Below are 24531 nucleotides of genomic sequence, written 5' to 3'. Positions count from 1 at the left end.
AGCATTTGCCCTTCTGGCAGCTGCATGACATTGTTGGCTCATGCTTAGCCTGTTGTCCACAATCACTCCGAGATCTTTTCATTTTCACTTCTGTTGAGTTACGTATCCCCCTGCCTGTATTGATGCCTTTGGTTTCTTGTTCTCAGGTGGAGGACTTGGTCTTGGGGAAGGGGCTTCATGCAAGCCACACTGGCTTCACTCACATGGCCACGGACATGCGCTGGTGTCTGTCCTGTGCTCCCTGATCCTCAGCAGGGCCGCGTCCCTTCGGGTGCAACGGTGAGGTGCCCTGCGAGGTGCTTGGCCGAGGTGCAAGGAGTCTCCCCATGCAGGAGGCTCCTCACTTCCTCCTCCTTCTCCTCTCGCGCACTGTGGGGTCCGGTGGCCAGCGGGGCCCCACGAATCCACGTGCATCCAGCACAGCTGAACAGTTGCAACGGCCCCCCGCTCGGAGGGCTGAACTGGTCACACCTCCTCTGGCCTGGGCCTGCAGCGCCTGCCTGCACGCTGACCAGCCCCGCCAACCTCCGAGGGAGCAGCCGAGGCCTTCCGCCAAGGGCCAGCCCTGGCAATGAGGGCGGCCTTCTCAGGGGTGGCCCCCGATTACGGAGCAGGCTCCAAATGAAGGCCAGCCTGGCACCAGGCTGGGACCCCGTTCTATGCCAAGGGGGTGGGGGTGGGGGGGTCTGTAGACACAAAACCAGTGACAGCCCGCTGGACACTTCCTGGCACCTGGAAACGGCGTATAAGCTACTCTCATAAACGTGCTGGAAAGGACACCGAGGCTGCCCTGGCCCTTCTCTGCAGGCCGCTTCCTTGCTGAAGGAACTGCTCTGATGGCCCATTTGCCACTGGGCCGGGTCTCCGGTTCTGGAACCGGCGTACAAAGCCTTGAACAGCTTGGGATCAGGGAACAGGGCAAGCACCTTCCCGCTCGGCCGCTGGCCTGGCCGCTGAGCTCACACGCTCCGGGTAGCTGCGCACAGACCTGGCCCGGCGCAGGGCCTGCCTAGTGGCGGCTCCGCTCCTGCAGAACTGCCTGCTCTGGGGGCCGGGTGGGCCGCGCCGCCACGCCGTTCTCGGCCCCCGCGGCAAGTGCCCTTGCTCCAGGAGGCCCTCCTGGCTCGCAGCCTTAGCGGTGCCCTGCGCTGTGCGCACGGCTTTCATTTTTACTTCCGCTGTTCGTCGTGCAGAAATCCGTCTAGCTACCGAGCGGTGGGCACACGCGGCGCCGGGGGAGCGAGGCCGCCGCTGGACGCTACCCACCGATGTGCTGCCCATACATGTTGTAGTAGAAGCTGAAGCAGTACGCGGTGCTGGTGGCGCCGTAGGGGTTTTTGGGGGGGATGCTGAAGACGGGGCTGATAAGCCGGGCCTTGTCGCCTTCCTTGCGGGGGCTGGACGCCTCGATGTACATGAAGAACCCTGGGAGGAGAAAGACGGATGAAGGGGAGCCGTAAGGAGCGGCATCTGCCGAAGCGGCAGCATCCTCGGACTGAGGCCGGGGGACACTGCCCTGTAACTGGCGCCCCACCTGAAGGCCGCTTGACCTCTGCCCTTGACTCCCACAAATGTCCCCAAACGCCTTCTTCAGGCTCCTTTGGAGGAAGGGGGGACGGCCCCTGGAGGGGTGGGTGCGGGGTTTCATCGGTCCTGAGGAAGACCGGCGTACCCCGATGCTTCCGATGCAAGGCCGAAAGCTGCACCCCGGTTCCCCTCCATGCTGCAAGAGGAGGCGGATGCCTCCCCCACACCAATCGGTAGCCCCAGACTCTATTTCCAGGAAGGGGGCAGGACATCGGGGCTGGCAGCCGGATCTGCGCCTCCTGGGTTCCCCGGGCGGGCCCAGCCCTCTGTCCTGGCCCAGCGGGGGCGGCGTGCCAGCCCTGTGCAGCCCTTCCCACTCCCAAACGGCTGAAATGCCCCCTCAGAGCTCGGTCGGACCCGGCTGGCCACGGACGCTGCCCCACGGCCCGGAGGCACCAGCCAGGTCCGCGCCTCGTGGCAAACAACCCCACACGGCTGGGACAGGTGCTGGGGGGCAGAGGGGAGGGGGAGGCGCCCAACTTGTGCCCAGCCCTGGTTGGCCTTCCAAAGAGGAGGGGGAAGCCCTGGCGGAGCAATGCTCTCGAGGGCAAGGGGCGCATGGGGCCAGCCTCGCTGTCGGGTGTCCCTCGCCCGGCCGGCTGCCTGCAGCCTCCTGCACCTGGAAGGTGCGAGTGCCGGCACCTGCGCACGGGGGGCAGCGCCTGGAGGATCTGCTGCCACGGATCGTGGCCTCGCCGACAGAGGCTGTCGCCAGGGCCGCCGAAGCCGAGCGCCCGAAGTGCTTCGGCCTCCCTGCTGTCGACCGCCAGGACCAGTCGCTTCACCCCCACGAGGGTTCCACAGGGGACTCCCCGGCTGGGCCTCTCCCGGGCGTCTTGGACTGGGGCCCCATCAGCCCCAGCCAGCAAGGCAGAAATGCCGGAAGCCAAGGTCAAAAGCGTCAGGAAGGCCCGGCCAGGAGGCTGCCTGGTCCTCGCTCAGAACGGGACCCGCTGCTTCCGACTGCTCCTCGCACGGGGCCAGTCGCTGCTTCCGGACGCCACGGGCATCGCACGCCTAATGCTTCCCAACAAGCTCGCACACGAGTTTCCTAAACCCGACGATGGGAGTCCCACGTGCCACTGAAACGGGGGAAATAAAACTAAGCGGAGCCGCCTGGCCCTGCCTGGGCCAGGCCTCTGAGACAGGGGCAAGGGGCCTGGGCATCCGGTCGCGTGAATGCTGCCATGGCCCGCAGCCCTCCCGCCCGGCGCTGCAAGGGCCAGCTGAGGGACACCCGTACCTTCCTTGGAGCCCGACCGGTCGGCACTGGGCCCCGTGTTGGGTGTGTACTTCGTATCTCGGAGGACGATGTTCTGCCTCGTCCAGTCGAAGTTGTCCTTCTCATCCTGGGTGAACAGGCAGATGTTGCCATCTTCAAAGCCGCAGTGGAACTCTCCTGCCAACAGATCGACACCACGCGCACGTGAGCAATCGCTGCAGCCGGGCGCCAGTGCACTGGCACATTTCAAGTTGGCCGGGAACGAGGGCCCGGCCCGGGCTGGGGGCGCTGCGCCCCTCAGACTCCCAGCTGCAGATCCGTGTTCTCCGAGATTCAAATTGATCTGGACTCCCAGGTCGGCAGTGGCCGGGGGGCACGGCTTTATCCACTCCTCCATCCCCTGTATTTCTATACCGCCCAGAGAAGAGCTTCTCTGAGTGGTTTGCAAGATAGATTTATAGTCCCCAGGTGCAACCATTCAAAGCAGAAGCATGGTCCCAAATCAAAGCCGGCCACAGTGTGCAGGCCTAAAAGCACACCGCCAAAGCGATCCTTTGGCTGCAAGGAACTGTCTGGGGGGCACAGGATCTTTTCCAAGAGTGGCAGCCCTGGGGCGGGAGAGCTCTGTGCCGGCACCTTCCCCCAGCAGCTGCGGGGGAAGAGCAGCTCCGACTGCTCCTCCAGGTTCATAGGAGCGGCTTCAGTTTAGGGGGTGCCCAGCTGGGGAGAGGGGTGTGTGGCAGAGCCGCCAGGGTCGGTGGTCTGGCAGTGCCACGCTCTCTCCCTTCCCGCCCCGAATCGGCCACTCTGTTGCTCTGCGGGAGGGGAGGGGCACGGAAGCGACTGTAGCCCCCATGACCACCCCCGCCGCATCGGCTGCCCATAATCTTCCAAGTCCCCATGGGATCGGGCCCTGGCATATTCTCATTTTAAATTGAAGGGCCTGCCTGCCTGCCTTCATGACTTTTCACTGTGCTTTCAATTTATCCGCTTTTAAGATGGCTGAATTAAGTTTTGATCTTAGTTTTAGTATTCTTATCTGTCTGAAGCACCAGCTTTGGTGGAAACATGGGACAGAGATTAGACAAATACTTGATCAATAATCAACTGCCCAAGCAGCTGGCCGCCCCGTACCCTGTCCTTGGAGGAGTTCAGTGGGACTGGATGCATCTCTGCGGGGGGCCCGACACGGGATTCCTGCACCGAGTGGGTCTGAGGGCGTGTGCCGCTCTTCCCAGCTGGAGGGTGTCCGGTTGCTTTTGTTCTCACCCGGGTGCATCCAGACGACCCCTCAGCAGCCAGCACTGGTCAGGGAAGGAATCCCTGTCGCCTTGGGAACTGGGGAAGAGGCGGCTTGGGACTGACCCGCCCCAGGGCCGCTGGTTCTGCCTTTGTGCCTCAGCGCCAGCTCATGGAGCAGCACTGGAGCTGGGGGGGGGGGGGGGGGGGGGGGGGCAGGGAGGGTCTCAGGGCCCAGGGCGCGGAATTCCTCATCCGCTTGTGGGCAAAGGAGGTCGGGAAAGGGCCTTGTGCAGCATTCCTGGCCAGGTCCAGGCCAAAGGCCCGATCCACAAGGGGCAAGAGCAACTTCGACCTGCCGTGGTCCTAAAAGCAGAGAAGAACAAAGGGACAGGCTGGACGTCCACATGGCGGGCGTGTCGTGAGCGGAGCCGGAGGTCAGACTAGATGGCCCGGGAGACCCTTTCTGACTCGCTCTATGTTTCTATGACTTCCAGGCGTGGAGCCCGCCTCCCTGCACACTTCCTGAGCAGAACTGTAGGGAACTGCTAGGCTGGTGGAATAGCAGGAATTCAAGGAGATGGGGCAAGGCGCCACCGAGCCTGTAGCCCGGAAGGCCAAAATCTGTGCCTCCTTGCAGGAGTATCTATTTCGCATGCTTTGGCCCCTGCAACCAGGCCATCTCCAAGCTGTGCATCGGCCACGGGTCCCACAACTTTGAACCAACAAAGTGAAGGGGAAGAAATGTGCGTCATTCGCATTTTAATACAAGGTGCACTTCAGGAACTAATGTGCAGGCCAGAATTTATTCGTTTCATCTCTATACAGTGGAAGATGCCTTTCCCCTTCATGTTCGGGTTTTGCAATGCAGCCATTTAGTCACAAATGCAGGGGAGAATGCACCCATGAATAGAAATTGCATGCAAAAATGCAAACATCGGGGAAAACTGCGTTCACCAAGGTTTATACCAAGAAAGTGACTTAAAAGTATATATTAGGGGAAACATGTACAAAATGCATACAGTATTTTGTGTGGAAGGAAATGCACATGTCTTTTTCTGCAAATAAAAAATGGGAAAGGGATAGAATACAGCCTTGCTTGAAGAACCATGAGGTGGAATGGACACCAGGAACTAGAAACACAGACACAGAGCGAGTCAGAAGGGGCCTCCCGGGCCATCTAGTCTGACCCCCGGCTCCAGCCGGCTCTGCCCACGACATGCCCACCTGGGGGCTCTTTCTCTCCCCCCACCCCATGGGCCGGGATGCAATGCATGGCTTGGGGCACGGGGGTGGGTGCATTTGCCTTCCCCACTCAAAAGGGACTCTGGCCAGAGAGCTTTCCGGCTCCTCGGCTGAAGCAAGAGCCACCCCGGGTGGGCACCCTCCATGACGGCCGGGCGCTTAGCACGGTGCGTTTCTCAGGCCTTTCCTCTCGCTGTCGTCGTTCCAGGTCTCCAGTGGATAAACCACCGTCTCGTTCTGCCTCTGACGTGCATGTTTCCCACACTGTGTTAATAAGAGCCTTTAATCCAAATTAATGAGGAAGCAGAGCTGTTCAAATACTTACGCAGGTGCGGGTTCATCGGGGCTGGAAGGTAAAGAGAGATCGGAACACGTAATGAGTAGACTTTTCTGCACATAGCGGTGATGAATTTGATACTAATTTTTCTAATATCTGGATTTCATCCACGACATGCCAAATGCCCCCGAGATCCACTCAGGCGGCCCTCTGGCCCAAGGCTTTCAAGGGTTGCGCTTGTTTACATAGAGCAAAAATTCATTTTTGGAAATGCTGTTAGCCACTCTCTGAGGGGGAGTTGCTGATAACCCAGCAGGCACAACCTGATTTCGTTTTTCTTATTTATTTCATTCCAAATATTTCTTCATTGCCTCTCAGAAATCTTCCCACAGTGTCCCTTAGCAATAAAACACATCAAGGCATTGCCTGCCATTTAATTCCAGTGCTTCCTCCCCTTGAGGGAAAGAACTCATTCTGTTTCCCCCTCACAACAACCCTGCGGGAGAGGCCGGGCTGAGATGGCTTCTGCAGGCTCGGGGACAGCCACGCTGGAGCGGTAACTAGGGGATGCTTGGGCCCGGAGTCCTGCACCAAGCAGGGGGTTGGACTGGAGGGCTTCAGGCACCCCTTCCCACCCCGCCCTCCTTCTTGGGGCCACGAGGGCGGCTTCCCAGGCAGGGGCTCAGCAGCCTCTTGCGCACGTGTGGAACTGAGGAAGGGGGTTGCTTTCACGGCCGTCGTTCCACACGTGTCCACGGCCTCCCGCTCAGCTCGGCTCGCTTCCGAAGGCCAGGCCCAGCCCGCGAGGAGGCCTGCAAACTGAGGAGGGGTGGACCCCCGTGGCTTCGATGCAGCCCCAGTGATACCAGTATAATAGCAGGGACGGGCTTGTTAGGAGGACGTGGGAGCTTCGGTGGCCAACACGGGCCCACCATGCGCAGGACGTGACATTCAGCAGGGCTGGGGGGATTGCGGTGTTAGCAGAAGGGGGGAGTTGAGAAAAATCCCGCAGGTGGCAAAAGGGGGGGGCAGAGAAAATGAGTGGGGTATCAAAAACAGCCATGATTGAAACCTAAACCAGGGCTCAAAGAGCTCTCCTTAAGATAAAGTCCTTTCTGGCTTAGTTTTAGAAATATACACTGGCACTTTATAGAAATGCTTCCGAGGAGGTTTTGCAGGAGTGAGCCAGGATGTGGACACAAGTCTTGCTGTCCGAACTCTGCCCGAGCAGCAAGGGGCACCGTGAAATCCACGTGGCCCACCCTGGCGCCACCCGGGCTTCTGGGAGCGCGTTTTTCCACGGGGCTCTGCTGGGGAAGGGCTCTCGGGTGGCTGTGGGTCTTGTGTGTGTGAGCCCCGATCCGGGCTGCTGGCTCCCTTTCCCTGCATTGCCAGATGCCGTTTAAGTCCCACTGCGTGAAGATGCAGCTCAGCGGCCGCCCACTGAGGTCCAAGCCCACCTTCCCCAGAGCAGCTTCGGAGGCATCCCTCTCGGCGATCTGGGACAACTCCATTTCTTTAAACATCCCTTCATCTGCGGAGAAGAATCCATGATTTGCTTCCTACAAGATTTTCCATGGGAAATTGTAGTCAGCAAGCCAAGATCGCTCTCTTTGTGTTTGCTAGCACAACTACTTCTCATTTGCTGGAAAGTGCTCATTTTTGGCATTCTTGCGACTCCAAATGAACCCGAATTGAGGGGAGCAGTGGAGAGTGACAGCCGCTTTCGTCACTGAACGCTGGGACTTTGGAGGAACCGTCATCCATGGCGAACGCTGAAAGCCGCGGTGTGCAAGCTGCTCCCCGCACCGCGGCCACAGCCGAAAGGACGGGCCAGCAAGCAAGCGGCAGCTCCCGGGGAGCGCGAAGAGCAGGCGCCCGCTCCGCCGTGGCTGGCGGTTTCGATGTTGCAGGGAGGTGGCAGAAGGGGGGCGGGGAAAGCCGCAGCTCAGCAGGGCAGCCCCCGCAAGCCTTCTGCACATCTGGGGGAACGCAGATGAGTGCAGCTGCGAATTTGCTTGGTGCACACAAACACGTTTGCGCAATTCCGTGCAAGCGGCCCGGCCGACAGCAGAGCAAAAGTCGCCCGAGAGCTGCAAGCCCCAGCGGAGCCGTTCTTTCTCCGCTGATCTCCTGAGCGAGGCTGGAGCCTGGCCTGCCTGCCGGGCCGCCTTCCCAGCAGAGCAGGACGAATCTTCGCAACTAACGGCGCCATAACGTTGGAGCTAATCCAGGCTGCTCCCCATCAAAAGGAAGAGCTCAGCAGGAGCCAACAGCAAAAGAAGCCCAGCGGCCTTCTGGCCCCTTCTGGCTCCGCTGGATGCATGCTTCCATATGAAGCAAGCAAAGCCAGAATACTTCAGCCTATGCGAGAAATTTAGAAAATGCGTGCAAATTTAGGAAATGTGTGCAGACCAAAGGAGGGGAAGTTGTAGATTCGTCGTGGTCGGTCACTGCCCCGTTCGCCCAGGTGTGCCGCCACCGCGAATGCCGAGGGAACTGAGGACGGGCCGCGTGCCCGCAGAGTCCTGGTGCCCCTGCACGGTGCCCATCTGGACAGCAGAGGCAGGGAGAAATCGCTTCGGTCCGGGGAATCCGCCTGCTCGTCCAGAATATTCCTTGCATGAGCTGCACTGTCTCCCTCCCGGCTGCGAGCCGCCAGAGAGAGGGCGGGAGAGGGTCCCCGGCAAGCAGGTTCCTTCACAGCCGTGGCTCAGCAGCCGCAGCCACCGGCACAAGCGCTCGCCGTGCCGGGCCCGGAGGGAAGGCCAGAGCCGCCCGGCCTTCGCAGCCCGCTTGCTGCTCCGAGGCGCCGTGCTCTCGCCCCGGCCGGCCGCCCCTTCTCGGCCCGCGGCCACAGACCGATGGATCAGAGCGCCCGTGCTCTCAACAGACCCGGAATGGTGTGCGTGGCGCGTCACCCGAACGGAGGTGACTCATTCCCCGAAAGCACCCCGGCTGCCTGCCCACTTTTGTCCGGGGTGGCGGCAGCCGGAGAGACGCCACACTGGCGCCAGCGGGGGGGGGGGTCCCCTTCACATGCATGGCAGGCGGAGCTTTTGCTCCCCGGGGGGCCCCGCATGCTGCTCCGGGGGCCCCCTGGCTGGACCACCGCCCAGTGGGCTGAGCAGCGGGCCCTGGCCCCGGCAATCTGCAGAGTGCTTACTCGGGAGCAAGCCATGGCCTTCAGGGGGGCTCCCCCCCGGCAGTGGGGCTGGGGGAGCCCCAGAGAGGAAGCCGGGTGCAGCAGGGAGGAATCGACTGCCTTCCGCGTCATCCCTGGCCTTTGAAGAAGCGGCTGCTTCCTGCCAGGGTTTGTCCCAAGTCAACGGATCGCCAGGGCAGGAGTGCGAGTGGCTGCTCAGCTCCTTTGCACCCCCGGCTGGCGAAGGCTTTGCACGCCCCGGGCTGCGCAGAGCTGGCAAGGTCGGGGCCGGGGCCAGGGCGCTGCCAGCCGCCTCCAGCTGCTGAGGTTACGGGGCTGCCGGGGCCGTGCCCGGGGGGCCTCCCGCAGCCCCCACAGGGCTTTCCTTTGGAAGAGGTGGTGGTGGAACGCGACCGGTGTTTGGGTCACTGGCCACTGATCAGCCAGGCAGGTCCGAAGGCAAGGAGGGGGGGCCCGAAGCGGCACTGCCCGCCCCCCATCCCCTTGCAGCCCGAGGCAACTCTGCATCCCCCTGGTAAGCAGCAGCGCCCTGTAGCGGGTTCTTTTCCCCGGTGGATTCTGGAAATTCGGCACAAATTCGGCTGGGTTCGCCATCAGTGCAAAGCGTCACTCGTGCAGGTGGGACCGGAGGAATCTCGAATTCGTGCTTGCAAAACTTTCTCCGGTCTCTGTGGGCTGCTTGCTTCCCTGCACGCACCTGCCGTCTGTGGAAGCGCTAGAACAGAGCAGGTGACACAGGGAAGCCGAGGAGCTGCAGGCCAATTTGCACGGAGACGTGAAAGAGCGGGGGGAGGGACAGTGAGGCGAAGAGGAACCCCTTTGCGCCTTTCAGCAGCACCCCAAAAAAGCATAAAACAAAACGGCGAACCAAGGGAGCGCAGCAGAAGTGGGGCTGGACACTCCCGCCCCCGCCCCACGTGGCACTGGCGCCCTTTCCCTATTAACGGCTGCACTGCCAGTGGTCACTTCTGCCTCCCTTCCGGCGCTTCTCCGGGTGCCCAGCAAGTGTGTCTCCCCACGTTTTGTGGCTCCTCCTCAAAGCAGCTGCCCCGATGACACAGCTTTGCCCTCCGCTTGCTGGCCGGCCTCTAAATGTGCACGAAAGCACGTTCGTGGGAGACGGGGGTCCTCGCAGCCTACGTCTGCAGGGGCTTCGGGAGTCCTGTCCTCCCGCCACGTCGCCCACGGATCGTTCCGCTGGGCCCTCCATTCGCCTCCCAGGCCTGCCCTTCTCTCGCTGGTGCATTTGGTAAGGAATCGTGTGGGCACGTCATCTGACGAGAGCCCGTGGCAGTGAAGATGCCAGACCCTCCCAACCCCCGCCTGGCCCAGCGCCACGTGGCTTCAGTGGCCTTCAGAGCTGGAAGCCAACCGCTCCAGAGCTCGGAGTCCAGCAACCCTGGGGTGGCTGACGTGTGGTGCTCCGGCTGTTTGGGGCTACACTTCCTGCGGTCTGCGAGTGATGCAGTCATGGGCAGAAGCATTTGGAGGGCCATGGGGTGCCCAACCCCGCAGCGGACTTTCCCTGGCAGAGGCCTTACCATGGAACCACCGAATAGCAGAGCTGGAAGGGGCCAGGAGGCCATCCAGTCCAGCCCCCCGCCCAGTCACTCCATCCCACCCGGAGGGCTGTCCCCACTTACCGCTGTACTTGATGACCCGGATGGTTGAATCTCCGTCCCCAAATATGGTGACTGGCGTCAGGCGGACTTCGTAAGCCTCGGGCTTGATCAGCTCCGTCAGGTTGTAGGTGATTAATTCTCCCTTCTGGATCTTCCCGTTCACAGCGATCTCCTGTTCCCACCAGCGCTGCTGCCCAGCCTAGGAGGAGATGCAAGGAGAGCGGTCAGGTGCCGTCGCACCCGGAGCAGCGCACGGTCCTGCAAGCAGCCCGAGAGGACACGCAGGTCCAGGGCAGGGGCTGTGGGGTGAGCGGCGAGCAGCCCCCGAGCAGACACGCTGGTCCAGGGCAGGGGCTGTGGGGTGAGCGGCGAGCAGCCCCCGAGCAGACACGCTGGTCCAGGGCAGGGGCTGCGAGGTGAGCGGCACTCCCTCCTGGACCGCAGCGAGCCGCAGGCAGGGCGTGTGGCCTGCAAGGGCAGCGGGTGCTTCCTTCATTTTGGGTGCAAGCCAGTGAGGATTCGGTGCATTGCGCAAAGGGTGGCAGGGCCAGGCAGGCCACAGAATGGTCGAGCTGGAAGGGGCCGCGAAGGCCATCCAGTCCACCCCCTGCTGCTGCAGGACACCAAGTCACCCCACCCCACCCACGTGGCTGCCCAGTTTCCCCTTGAATGTCTCCAGGGTGGGAGAGCCCCCACCTCTCCAGGCAGCTGATCCCACTGCCGTGTTGCTCTGACAGTGGGGAAGCTCTTCCTGGTGTCCAGCCTGAACCTGGGTTGTCACAACTTGAACTGACTGTTCCGTGTCCTGCACTCTGGGATCAAGGTGATCCTTGTCTTTCCACGTCTCCAACCCTGCCTGATTTAGGCTGCTTAATGTGGCCCTTTGGGCAGGGGAGGAAGAAGCCTGGAGCCTGGGGGTCACATTGCAGCTGGCGGCCCCTGCCTCTTTCCCTTCCCTTCCCTCCCCTCCCTGACCCCCAGAACGTCTTCTCTGCCCCTGCTCCGGTGTTGTGTGTACACCCTCAGAGAAGCAGCCGCAAGGGTCCTTCCCGCCCTGCCTGCGAGGTGGCAGAGGAGCAGCATCCGAATGCAGATCCCCTGCGGCAAGGTGGGGGCAGCCCTCTCACCCGGGATCGGAGGATCCACTCCGTGCTACTGCCATATCCTTTCCCAAAAACGATCCTCTAGATGACTGAGGTGAACCCTTTTTAACGCAACTCCTTAGTACCACAATTTCCAAGTCCCGAAAGCGCTCTGTGGGACCTTTATTCCACAGGGAAGCTGCAATGGAGGGACTGGTGCCAACCCGTTCCTGTTTGTGCAGCTGTCCCTTAACTGAACCCAATTCCGAGATCGGTTTCCCCTGTATAAATCGATCTCTGCTGGGGGTGGTGGGGGTGGGGGTGGCGCGAAGTGCCACCAGCTGTCCCCGACTGATGCTGGTTCCAGGCGTGCCAACGCCCTCTCCGCGACAGCCCCTCCAAGCTCAGGGCCGCGGTTCCATTACAGGGCCCGTCCACCTCTTTGCTGGCCTTCCTGGTCTGCTGCCTTCAACTTTCCCTGGCATGATGGTCCCCCAGGGAGTCTTGCCTTTGCCTGATGCGTCCAAAGTATGAAATGATCCAAAATGAAATTGATCTCTGAGTCCATAAATCCCAATTTCTCTCCATGACTTATATTGCACATATCGATCCTGAATATTGAATTTGGTGGTCCAAAATGAGACATAATAGCGACACGGGAAGAGCTCAGAATTTCATATTTTTATGCTATATTCGGACCAGTTCCATGGTAAAAGGATAGTATACATTACCTTTATTCCTTGGGAGTTCTGGTAAATATGAGTAAGAAATAACACAATCTATTCACGTTCAAACTGCACGCATTACTAGGGAAACCTCTCCCCTCACCCACCCACACACAAACCTTTCGTGCCTGACATTCTTCAGGAAGAGAATGAAGAAAATGAAAGAGTCCCCTTTGGCCACCGACTTCCCCCGGCAAACTTCCATCCCACCAACCAAGTTTTCCAACACGTGGCCTCAAAGATGAGGCACACCTGCTGTTTCTGAGCAGCTACGCCAGAATTAATTGCTGGCGCCGGGGGTCAGACTAGATGGCCCGGGAGACCCCTTCTGACTCGCTCTGTTTCTATGTTACTGCAAGCCCTTTTGTCTTACGGCCACCAGAGAGAAGTCCACCCAGGATCTCTCGGCCCTCCCGGGCACTTGGCAGGCGCCGTCCTTCCTGAAAATGAGGCTTTGCATCAGTGAAAGTCCTTCTTGCAAGCTTGCCGATAGAGAGGGGCTTGATAAGTTATTAAAAACACAGACACACACACACACACACACAAATCCCTTTCTTTCACTTCTTTGATCTGCACGAGGAATGCAAGAGCCGGGCCGCCCCGTTTGTCAGGTCCAATCCGCCAGAGGAGGATTCCCGTGACCTGTGGCAAGGAGCAGCCCCGCTGCAGCCGTTTGTTTGTCCAGCGGCCGAAGAGGCGATTCCCCCAGGCATGGATCAAATCCCAGCGGAGGAGCGAGAGGCCCGGAGGGGACCGGATCCACTCCGATTGCCCCGGCGGGACAGCCCCGGACTGGCGCACGCTGGCAGGGGCTGCCCCCTCCCGTCTCCCCACACAGCCCTCATGGAGGCTGAATTCTGCTGCGCCGCGTGGCATCAGATGCAGGCTGTGCTAAGTCGAGGCCCGCTAGGAGTCCGTGACTCTGGTTTGGCATTTGGGTAGCCAGGAATGCTCTCTCTCTCTGCCCGGCAGCTTGCAAGTTTCTCCTCTCGCTTTAGCCTTGCAGCAACGCCTGGGGAGGTAGGTTGGGCGAGAGACGCCGGCCGGCCCCACGGCTCCCGGTGGGCTTCGTGGCCAAGCGGGCGCTAGATCCCAGCTCGACACTCTGAACGCCCATGTCTCCCTGGCTACCTGGGCAGGTGGCAGCCCTCTGAGTTGGGCAAGAAGCACCCTCCAACTGGTGAAGGGGCATGGGCTCTACCAACACCAGTCCTACTCAGAGTAGGCCTCAAAGGAGACTCCACATGCAGCAGCATCTCCATCCCTGGCTCCCTCCCTCCCTCCCCCTCTTGGTGCTTTTTGTCTGAATTAACTGACTAGCCCTTGGGTAGGTCTCGCTCTTCCATTAACACCCAACATGCAGTGCAAATCGGCATCCAAACCGGTGTCCACCCAGAGGACTTGTGGGATGCCTCACCTGGAGCCCACCTGTCGAGAGCAGCGGGCCAGGGGCCAGTCTGCACCAGCCTGGAGCGCAAGGGGGGGGCTCCCATGAGGCACTGCTTCCCCATCCAGCGACCCTCCCTGTGCACAGAATTCTGACCGCTCTGTCTATGGAGAGAAATTCTGCAAATTGGACACTTGCAGAGATTTGGGCAAATTTCGCACTCGGCTGCTGCCTCATTTGCGCAATCTTCCTGTTTGCACAAAGTGAACATCAAATGCAAAGCGGAATGCGGCACGAGACACGCAGCAAGGCCGTCCCGCGGATGCCGGTGACCTCGGACGGTACCGGCTTGCCCAACCCGGGCGATGGCTGAGAAGGAGCCCAGAGAGAAGGTAACAGAAAGCAGACAGCAAGAGAACAACTTGTTGCCGCCTTGTGGTGTTTTTTAAGTTAGGGAAGAGGGACACTGAATGCACAGGGCCATCCGGGAAAGAACGTAGCCCAAGGAATGCCAGGGAAATGGCTCGGCCACACACGGGCGGCCGAGGAGAAAGAGCAGATGGAAACAAAACGGGCCGGCGGGTGCTGGTGTCTGAGCCCCTGGGGAGAGCCAGCCCGGCCTCTCTGACTGGCCCCTGGCCCACGCGGCAGCCCCCGGGAGCATCCATTAGCCCACGCTGGCACTGCGGGGTCCCTGGCTGGGCCCAGTCCCGCTTCTCTCCCGGCCTGCGTGCCAAGGCGTCTTGGAGGCTCTGCTGCCGAGGCGGGTCTCGGGCAGGGATGGGCCTCGTGCCCTCTGCCTCGCGTGTTCCTCCCCGTGGAGGGTGCCCGGCCCCTGCGCAGGCGTCCTTCCAGGATCAGATCATGGGGACCTGGGCAGAGGCTCGGGTGTTCTCAGCCCCAAGGAGGGGCATTTCTGAAGGGCAGAGGAAAACAGCAATGCTTTCCACTGGCACCTGGGACTTCTGCTCCTGCTCCACTTCCCATTTTACACGAGTGCAGATTCCTCTCCTGCTTGGACGCGGACACTTGAAGAGCAAAGGGATGCCTCAAGAACGGCCGACAGGCAAGGCGTGCGTCCACTCCGAGAAATGTCCGAGGCCTGGCTTGACGTCTCCCACACCTTCCGGGCCTCAGCACTTTTCAATCGGCAGGACTGTCCCGCCCCCACCTCAGAAGTCCCAGCCCTTCCAGCAGTTCTTTTGCTCACGCAGGGGTGGGGTGGAGGTGACCTTCCCCATCAACAAGGGCCGGGTCTTCCTGTCATGCAAAGGATGCGGGGGAGCAGGGGGGAGGCGGCGGCTCCGTTGGGAATGGGAAATGGAACTCCGTCTGCTTCACAAAAGACCCGCTTTGGCCGGAGATGAAAACGGCTGGACTCGGCTTGCTCCGTGGATCCCGGGACGCAGCTATGGAGCGGCCACGCCAAGCTCCTGCCTTTCAGAAGGAACCGTGGCATTGCTGCTCACGGTCCGGATGGACTCCGGGTCTGATGCAGCGTGGCTTTTCCCGTGTCCTTGCACTGTGCTCTGCCCAGGACACGCGGTTGGCCGCAGGACCGAAGGGCAGGGCAGGCGGGGCGGAAGGAAAACAGCTCAGGTAAGCGAGACGGAGCCCGGCGCACTGCTTTGCTCGGCGTGGCTCTGCAGTGCACGGGCTTGTGGAGGCAGCTTGCCGGCGCGGCTGGCGCGGGCACCCGCCCAGAAGCTCCTGCGTCCTGTTCCTTTTGTGGCAGCTCAGTTTCCTCCAGCTCAAAGGGCCCTCGGTGCGTGATGCGGCCGTGGTGTGGTGGGGGGTGGGGACGCCCTCCAGGAACTCAAGGGAGCCTTTCGACTTCCACGAAATCGCTACCCGTCACAACACAGCTGACATGCGTTCAGTGCTCAGACGGTCAGGAGCAGCTACGAGACTGACAGCACGAGCTGCTTAAGGAGTCAGGGGGGAGCCCACTTCCGCCCTGAAGGAACCGGGAGGGCTCTCCGTGCACATCCAGGCAAGCATTTGCCTTGCCAGGCAAGAAACACCGTCTGCTTCTGTCAGGGTGCTGTGCTGGCTTGGCCCTTCCAACGTGAGACGGTCTTGTCCACATCTCCTCCAGCTGCCCTCCTGGAGTGAGTTTTCCTGGCCAGACCGCTTTCCTCTCTTGCTGCTGGAGATGAAGATGATCCGAGAAGCGAATTAACAGGGCAGATGCAGCGGGAAGGGCAGTAGCCCATGGGCAAGTCACCCCTCTCCCAAGTTTCATCGCCAGGAGGGTCCATACCAGAGCAAGCACATGATGGCCCCCTATTCTCCCCCGCTCGCTGGGGAGCTTCCACACTGCCAACGTCCCCTCCAGCGCCTGCGCATCCCCCCGGATACGATGGACAGGGCGTGGCGTTGCTCCCCAGCTCAGCCTCCCAGTCAGAATGCGGCCATGGGGACAAGGTCCGAAGGCCAGACGCCGCCCTGCACTCGCTTTCGCCCAGACGCCTCCCAGGCAGGGGCCTGCCACTCCCAGGCAGGAGAAGATGATGGCAGCCCTGGCCCTTCCCCAGCCAGTGGCGGGGGGGGGGGGGCTCTTTCTGGCCTTGCCCCTGATTTTAGCACTCAGAACAATTCAGCAGGATGGCACTGAGAAGCAAGGGGGGGGGTCACCCTTTCGCCACCCTCAGCCCCCTCCCAGAAGATGACTTCTAGCCTGCGCTTGAGTTTTCCACCTCCTGCCTTCCAGCCATCTTCCTCTTCACTTCACTGTCTGTGGCCCAGGAATGTCCCACGGGGCTGGCTGGATGCTGCTCAGGGTGGGGGGCACAGAGGCGCCCCTGCAGAAAAGTCCTCTGGAACCCTCTGGCCCATTTGATTGCACCAGACCTTGAGGTGCATGCCTTCGCGTCACTTGTGAGCCATTCTTCGACCTTAATGATTTCAAACCATGTTGTAAAGCAGAGCAGGAGCGTGGGAGAGATTGATTTCAGTTTGCCTTGGATCAAAATTCAGCCAGTTCTCTCCTTCTGGACCAAATACGAATGCAGACTTAATCTGCTGTCAAAGCTGGAAAGTTTGGAGTTTGCCCTGCAATTCATGGGCCCTCCGGAATGCATTAACATTCGGAAAGTGTGCATTGAAGTGTGCAGTAAAAAGCACAACATAAGCTTTAATCAACAGGAGGAAAAGATACATGTGTCAAAGGTGTACACACTGATGCATCTGTAGGGAAAAGTATGCACAGAAATGCATAGATTTTCATCCAAAAGAGAAAGGCATGTGCGGTCTAACGCAGGCATAAACTGGAATGAGGTTGAGGTGGAATCTGGGGGACTTCCGCAAGCTCAAATGTTGCCGATTCACACACACTTAAACCCAAGCAAGAACAGATTGCTTATCAAGAGTGAGCTTTCTGGGGACTCTTCCTGTGGGATAGTTTATATTGCCTACAGCTGTTCTGGTGTCAGGTTCAGGTGTGTTGGTCCACCTGCGGTGAGCCAGACTGTATAGGAGTCTTGCTCTGTCCCAGCTTGTATCAAGGGATTCGAAGCACTGGCACTCCCTGGAGGAGCAGAGTTCATGAAAGGCTGTGTGGAATAGGAGCAGGCCACGGAAAGCCAGCCAGGACATTGGACAGCTCCCGGGTGCTGGCTGGAGCTCATCTACAGAGAGCTGTTGCCTCAGCACTGCGAGGAGGCCTTCTGAAGCATGACTGGCCAGGCCTGCGGTGAACCTGACCTCTGAGCAGCTGGATTAGATCCCTCGGGAGCCACCGCAATTGGCACCTGTGGCATGGAGGTGTTAGGTCCGCAGTGGGCACCCTCCGAGGAGTCCAGTCAAGCCACATCTTCTGGTCTGGATGGTGCCGGGGCAGCAGCTCAAAGCTCACATGATGGTGCCTCTTCCTGCTCTGGGACCTCCTCTGAGCCAGAGGGTGGGGGTGCGGATCGGGCCAGAGAGCATGAGACTGCCACCAAGTTCTGCCTCTGCCTTGCACCCGAGCCACGGTTTTTCACAACGGGGGCTCTACACCAGTACCACTTGCTCCATGAATCGGGGTCTCGGCCTGGAGGTGAGCGGGGGGATGGGGCAGGCTTGCCACCTGCCGCTGTCACGGCCGGACCAGGCGTGCCCCAGCTGCAGGCTGGGCGCAGCCGCTTCGCCATGTGCATCAGCCCCCAGAGTGCGCTGCGGAGGGCGAATAAAGCTCTCCTCTCCCATTAACCTGAATTAAAAGTGCTTTATTGCACCAACACAGCCAGGGACAAGTGCCACCACTTCATTCTTTACATCCCTGTTTACCGAGGGAAGGACCAATCCTCCCGCAGGACATTTAATCACAGACTCTCTCTACTAAATGTTAAAATATTGCTGTAAAAAATTAATGTGAGATCCAAACAAATCCCACTTTGGAATCATTCCTTTTTCGATTTTGCTATAAAAGGGTTGATTGCAGGCGAGATGGAGCAGAATCATAAATTCCCTCGGAGTCACGCGGCTCTTCACCTCTCTGGAATTTGCGATGCAGCTCAGAGGCAGTCTGAGATGAGATGCGTGTGGGTGCAGCTTTGGGGGCCCCGGATGCTGCTGTGCCGTGCGCCATGCAACCTGGCAGCACGAGGAAAAGCAGCACAGGCTGCATCGGTCGCTGCGGCTCCCGTGCTCTGAGCGTGCGAGGACTGCCAAGATGCATGGATACACCACAAGAGGCTTTACAAAGGGATTCTTGCCTACCACAGGGGTACACGGCATGCTGGGACCCACAGAACTTGTGGCCTCATCCAGTTCCGGTGCTGCTTCTTGGGTGCACCTCTGAGCCCATTTATGTGGCATTCAGGGGCTAAGAAAACACGAGCAGCGGCCCCTGAGCAATAAAGCAGCAATAGCGCAACTGAGATGACGCCAGCTGTGCGCCCCGATGCAGCGGAACAGGCTAGAGCAGTCGGCACTGGGACTGACCACCGGAGCCTTGGAAATGGGATGATGGGCCCCAGAGGAAGAGCAGGAGAAGGCCAGAGACCTTCCCGAGGACTCTGGTCCTTGCAAAACTCCAAGGCTGAAGAGCTGAGCTGCCTCAGCAGGAGGCGAGAGGTTTCCAGGGGAGATGCTCCTCCAGACCCAGGTGCTTGACTGCTCTCAAGGTCAGGAGCAGGACTTTGGGCTGCAGATGCAGAGGGCCCTCCTCCCCAAGAGCAAAGCTGCAGGTGCCCAGGGCAACAGACACTGCGGTGCTGAGGGGAGCAGCTGATGAAGACAACCTTGTACCTGCCTTTCCCCAGAGATGGATGCCCTGGGGGTCATAGACTCACAGAATGCAGGCCACTCCGTTCCAATGCTGGTTCTTAAACGCTGGAGTGGTCGAGTAGGAGCCGGGGGAGCCCACAACCCGCAATGCAAAGAAGCTTCTTCCATTTCAGCAGGACCCAGTCTTCATAAGCAAGGGAAAAAAGTGATTCCCATTTTCCTAGCAGTGATCCTATTTTCCAGACTGCCAATCCTGCCAAACACAAAGATGAATTCCAGCATGCGCAAGGAGATGCCGGATCCCCGACGCCGCCCTCGCCAATGGCCAGCGCACCCCTGCAGGCCTCCATGGCGGGAGTTGCCACTCCAACGAAAGTTTGCAAGCTTCAGGGTGCCCAAAGCCGGATATGGCTCCACAAACGCACTTTGCTCGCGCGTCCTCCTTCCGTGGAGACAGCCTTCGGAGAGCCGTCCATACGCGGCTCCATCCGTCGGTCGGTCCCTGCTCTGAAATACTGTTTGCTCATCGGGCACAACGCTGTGCAGCTTGCCTGGCAGAAGGGGGACACGTGCAAGAAAAAAATAAAAATAAGAATCCACTCTAAAGCCATGAATCACCGTTGCTGCCTGCCTGCCTGCCTGTTCCCTAAATCACAGCAAAATACTGCGCAAGGCCCTGAAAGGGGGCGCAAAGAGTTGCAGTGCGACACTCCGGGGGCCTCTGCCCCTTCTGTGAACCCGCGAGAACCAACAGGAGTTTGTGCTGCGGCGCATAATCAGGGGACCCTCCCTGGAGTGGGAGCAAGACGGTGTTAACCCTGGATGAAGACGTTCCCAGGCATCCCTTCTCACCTGGGTCAAAGAGAGCTGGAGAACACCCACAATCCCCCATGGAACGAAGAGACAAACCCTGGGGAAGTCCATATTTCGGCACTCTGACATTTGCTCTTCTTCCAGGTCAGCCAATCCAGGAATTGTCTGCAGGGAGCTCTGACAGAGCTCCTTTTCCAGGAAGAATCCAGCAACTTATATTCAACTCCCCAAACATGACTTTGCCTCTTCATTCCCCTGGGTCCTTTCTGACCCAGCTGATTATATGAATTAGAATTTTAATGGAGAGAGAGGAGGGAAGCTATTTTTAAAGAGCATGTTGAAGGGTTCTTAAAAAACAGAAATGCTGCACTGTTACTTCAAGTTGCTTCAGCCATTAAAGTGAGAGCGTTCGGTTCCATCCCTCTCCCCACATCTAAATTTACAGTGGAAGTTTTACTTTGGTTGGTGTGGCACAGGAAGAGACACCTCAGAGAAAAGCTCGGCTCCTTTGTGTGTAGGGGAGATTAAGAGATCAATTATTACTATGAAAATGCAGCATCTCCAGTTGAGTAGTATAAAGCATTTCCTACCTCCAAAGCGTTATCACTTCCATAACTATATTTTTGAATCAGGCTCTTTTTCTCCATTAAGTGTGGCCGACGAGACAGCGAGTCCTACATCTGCCAAGGATCATATTCACTGTGCCAACGGTCATCAATAAAGGTAGATATTAAAATATTGGCTACAAGGTTCCCGACTGGTTACTAGAAGTTATTCCAACATGGGTTCAACCAGACCAGGTGGGATTCATCAAACATCAACAGGGAGCCGGAAACCAAAGCTGACATGCCGGTTCAGTAGCTTTGCAGAGGAATCCTGGATCCCCAGGTTTTCTGACCCTGCAAAGGAAGCTCAGAATGCTCCAAGTTTGGAAGTTTACAGGTTTTTGAACTGCACCCTTGAACCCCAACAGAACAGACCGAGTGGCGACTGTTTCCTCGGATGCTGAAAGGACTGCTGGCGTAGGCGATTCGCTCTTGCCCCCTCGAATGATGGCGGCGCCCCTCCTGAATTTGTGAAATGAGTTAAAACTTCACATTCAGCCCCCAGAGCTAGAAAAACTACCAGCAAACCCTCTTTTTTCTGCTTTCTCTTTCTCCAGGGGAGACGCCAGCCAGGAGTCTCACTTTCTCCAAGGATATTTGTGCTTGGAGTCTCTGGGGTGTGCTGGCTGACGGAATTGCAGCATTCGCGGCGCTGTGCCCTCAAAATTCATTTTATGTAAATAATCGATTCCTGTTTATTTCACAACTCAGGAGTTCATCCCAGTTGTGCTGGAGTTGATTTATACCCTTTAGCACATTTCCTGGCTATTCACTCAACTGGTCAGAGTTTGAACTCATGGTCTGAGACAACATTTCCCAGGGTGTGCTAGTGAGCTGACAATTTTGATGGGATGTGGATTTCATCGCCTATTCAGTAATACTTCTCTGAAAGACAGATATCTAATGATTGAACGAAACTGGAACAAAATTGCTAATGAGCTCTCATAGGATACATGCGGATGGGCATTTGCTGAAGCTGCGCATACCGAAAGCTAATGCTCATCCGATAAGAATTCTATGCAAGTGGATGGGTCTTCCATGTACCCCAGGAAAACATTTTCCAAAAATCAATTCTTTCCTCTGCAGATGTTTCTGGGCCTTTGTTGCACTATGAATAGCCCTGGAAGGAATGACGCTTTTCCAGCAGAAAAGGAGTCACTGGGCGCATTTACTGACTGGAAGTGAAGTTTGGTTCTTCCCAGTTAGATTTGACTGTCTACCTTGGTCAGTTCTGGAATCTTCTCATCTGGATTTGGGTCTGTTTGTTTTTTTCGTAAATGGATGGAATTAGACTGTCAGCATAATCAAATAGGTTGGGTTCCTCGCATAGTTACGGTTGCTGGAGGTTTGTGGTGGACAAGGCCTTGCCAATAACTTTTTGCTCCATTTTCACATGCTAAATTGATAGCGAAATCCAGACTTAAAAACTGATACAAATGTTTCTGTGGCTGACTTAGAAAGTCCATTTTTATTTTGGAACAGTGGAGGTGGGGGTTGATGCTGCGTTTCTGTCGTTTTCAGGTCTGCATGCCAAATACGATTGACAGGCAAACAGCAATGGCTGAATGACAATATTTGTATTTGTAATATAGGTTAGAATCTAGGTTTCGATTTGCATCTTCTGTACTCTGCAGTCCCTCTGCTATGGGAAATCAGTTACTAGGCTGATCAGTTATATTGACTGACAAACCGTATTTATAAAACTTTAATATTGGCAAATAAATATGGCACACAGTGCCTAAAGCAGGAGTGGAATATGGAATCGGCTTGCCCTATTCAGTCTAAGCTTTAGCCTTCACACTGAAAGTCTCAGTTGATCTCAGCTCATACCTGCTTCAAGGCAAACTCTTCTTCTTGTTCCTTGGATACCACAACTTCTCTTTAATAAGAATTTCTCTGAACCATCAAACGAAGGAGAATCAACGGTGCATTGGTTGTGGGACCCAGAATGCCTTCAGCCTCTGGACTGCCGGCACACACACCACGCTGCAGAGGTGCCATTTACGGCTACTTGGTCTGCCTTGGCTGAACTTTCCAGTTAATTGAATACAGCGGTGCCTCCTAGTTCAAGCAGCTCTAACTCCGAACGATCCAGAGTTCGAACATTACCATCGAGATAAAGTCTCTTCAAGTTCGAGCGACCCTCCTAAGTTTGAACCACAGGCACAGTGAAAGAAATGCGTCGCTGCATAAATGCCATCGGCTGCGCGCACAGGTCACCTCTCGTCTCTCACTGCATCTCCGCCCCTTCACTGCCTTCCTTCCAGGTCATCCCCACTGCCTTCTGCTTCACCATTCCTCACTAAACAATTTGGACAATGAACGCAATGTTCATTTTATTATACAGGACTGTACATATTTCCATATTTTATTGTTTTCCAGTTTGAATTAATAATTTGGCTTCAATTGTGCCATTTTTACGTAAAATTATGTGTACCTGCTGTTTAAGTTTATCGAGATGGGTATTGTTCGGGGTCTGGGAACGGATTAATTCACTTTCCATTATTTCTAATGGGGAACATTGTTTCGGACTTCAGATGATTCAGAGTTCAAATGTCCTCCTGAAACGAATTAAGTCTGACGTATGAGGCACCGCTGTACATTCATGTACGCGGAGTTTTATTCCGCTGGAACTTACAATCAAAGCTAACTTTTTAAATGGGAGCAATACAGCTGATACAGTAGAGCTAAGCAGAATTGCCCAGAGCTTCCCAAGAGACAAGGAAATAATCGATTCCCAGTGTCTGGACTTCAGAACTGGGAATGGCTGAGTTTGTAAACATTAATGATGAACTGGAGAAGAGGAGACTCCGAGGGGATCTGTTGGCGACATACAAGTATGTGAAGGGGTGTCAGAGGAGGTGGGGAGAGACCTGTTCTCTCCTGCAGAGGAAGGCAGGATACGCTCCGACGGAGCAAAGCTCAGGGAGCCAAGGTTGCATTTGGATACCAGGAAGCACTTCCTGACAGTCAGGACCCCGAGGGTATGGAATGGGCTTCCACGGGGGGTTGTTGAGGCCTTATCGGTGAAGGTGTTCAAGGACAGGTTGGACATGCACATGGTGGGCATGTCGTGAGCAGAGCCGGCTGGAGCCGGGGGTCAGGCTAGATGGCCCGGGAGGCCCCTTCTGACTCGCTGTGTCTGTTTCTATCCCGAACAAGGCCAGCCCTACCAGGGGGCAGCAGGAGGCAGTTGCCCCAGGAGCAGTGAGTGGTGGCGAAGCCTGAGAGGATGCCACAGAAGGGAGCTGCCTGAGCCGTGAACAAGCTCGCAGCCGCCTGTGTCCTGACTGCCAGGGTTGAACTGCCAGTCCAGCCAACTTCTGTGCGAGGAATAATTTGTGGCTGCAGGATATCCGGACCTTTGCCTGACTCGGCAACTTATCTTGGGCCAGACCTGATTCTGCAGGCCCCGGAGTAGTCATGGCAGACGGAAATGGATGGGAACTGAGGGGCGCCAGTCCCGTGCAGCTCAGAAGGGGATTCTCCAGTCAAAGGGGCTTCTTTGCTGAAGAAAAGAGCATCTGCCACTGTGGAAAGTTCATGTCTGCTGGTAGCAGCACGACCTTTGAGGAAAAACCAAAGACCCTCAGCAGCACAGCTGGGGATAACTCATGAATGCCTTCAGGGAAGAAGACTGCAGGAGTCTTGGAAGAGGCGCTGCTCAGAAGTATCTCGATGAAGCCACACAAAGTCAACAAGGAGGTCCTTGAGGGAGGCTATCAGAAGACCACTCCTGAAAGAGTCTGGACCCCGAGATAGCCACCAACTCCCATCCGGTAGCAAACCTCCCCTTTTTTGGCCGGGTGCTGGAGTGGGTGGTGGCCGGGCAGCTCCAGGCACTCCATCCAAGAGTGGATTACCTAGATCAATTTCAATCAGGCTTCAGAGCTGGTTTGGGAATGCAGACGGCCTTGGTCGTCCTGTCAGATGAGCTATGCCCGGGGAGAGATGGGGGAGCGTGACCCTGTTGGGTCTCCTGGACCTCTCAGGGGCTTTTGGCACCATTGACCATGGTGATCTTCTGGAGGTACTGCTCCATGGTGGCTCCATTCCCTTCTGGCTGGCATGTGCAGAAGGTGGTGCTGGGGACAGTTGCTCAGCAGATGCCACGGGGTTCCACGGGGCTCTGTATGCCCCCCCATGCTGCTCAACATCTACATGAAACTGCTGCGAGAGGTCATCTGAAGGCTTGGGTTGAGGTGTCAGCATTATGTCCACACCTAATACAGGCAAGGCGGTCTCCGTGCTGAATCGGTGCCTGAGCTCAGTGACGGGCTGGCTGAAAGTCAACAAACTGGCAGTCTTCTGGCCCGTTATTATGTGCCATCAAGTCTTCTCCGACTCATG

At 57.6% G+C, this 24531-nt stretch overlaps 1 protein-coding gene across 1 annotated transcript in view; it reads right to left on the bottom strand.

Moving 5' to 3' along the window:
• The window catches only part of MDGA2 (MAM domain containing glycosylphosphatidylinositol anchor 2), a 193508-nt gene that overhangs the window by 10467 nt on the left and 158510 nt on the right, over nt 1-24531 (bottom strand). Inside the window, exons 11-14 of the mRNA XM_044436278.1 lie at nt 10380-10557; nt 5619-5639; nt 2831-2986; nt 1267-1425 (exon numbers count right to left, since the gene is read on the bottom strand). Of these exons, the coding sequence (XP_044292213.1) occupies nt 1267-1425; nt 2831-2986; nt 5619-5639; nt 10380-10557 (514 nt within the window). The remainder of the gene's footprint in view (nt 1-1266; nt 1426-2830; nt 2987-5618; nt 5640-10379; nt 10558-24531) is intronic.

The sequence above is a fragment of the Varanus komodoensis genome, unplaced genomic scaffold (assembly GCF_004798865.1).
Source record: "Varanus komodoensis strain SLA01 unplaced genomic scaffold, ASM479886v1 scaffold3, whole genome shotgun sequence".
NCBI lineage: Eukaryota > Metazoa > Chordata > Lepidosauria > Squamata > Varanidae > Varanus > Varanus komodoensis.
The sequence above is the reverse complement of the archived record's forward strand: the minus strand, read 5'-3'. Positions and strand labels throughout refer to the sequence as shown.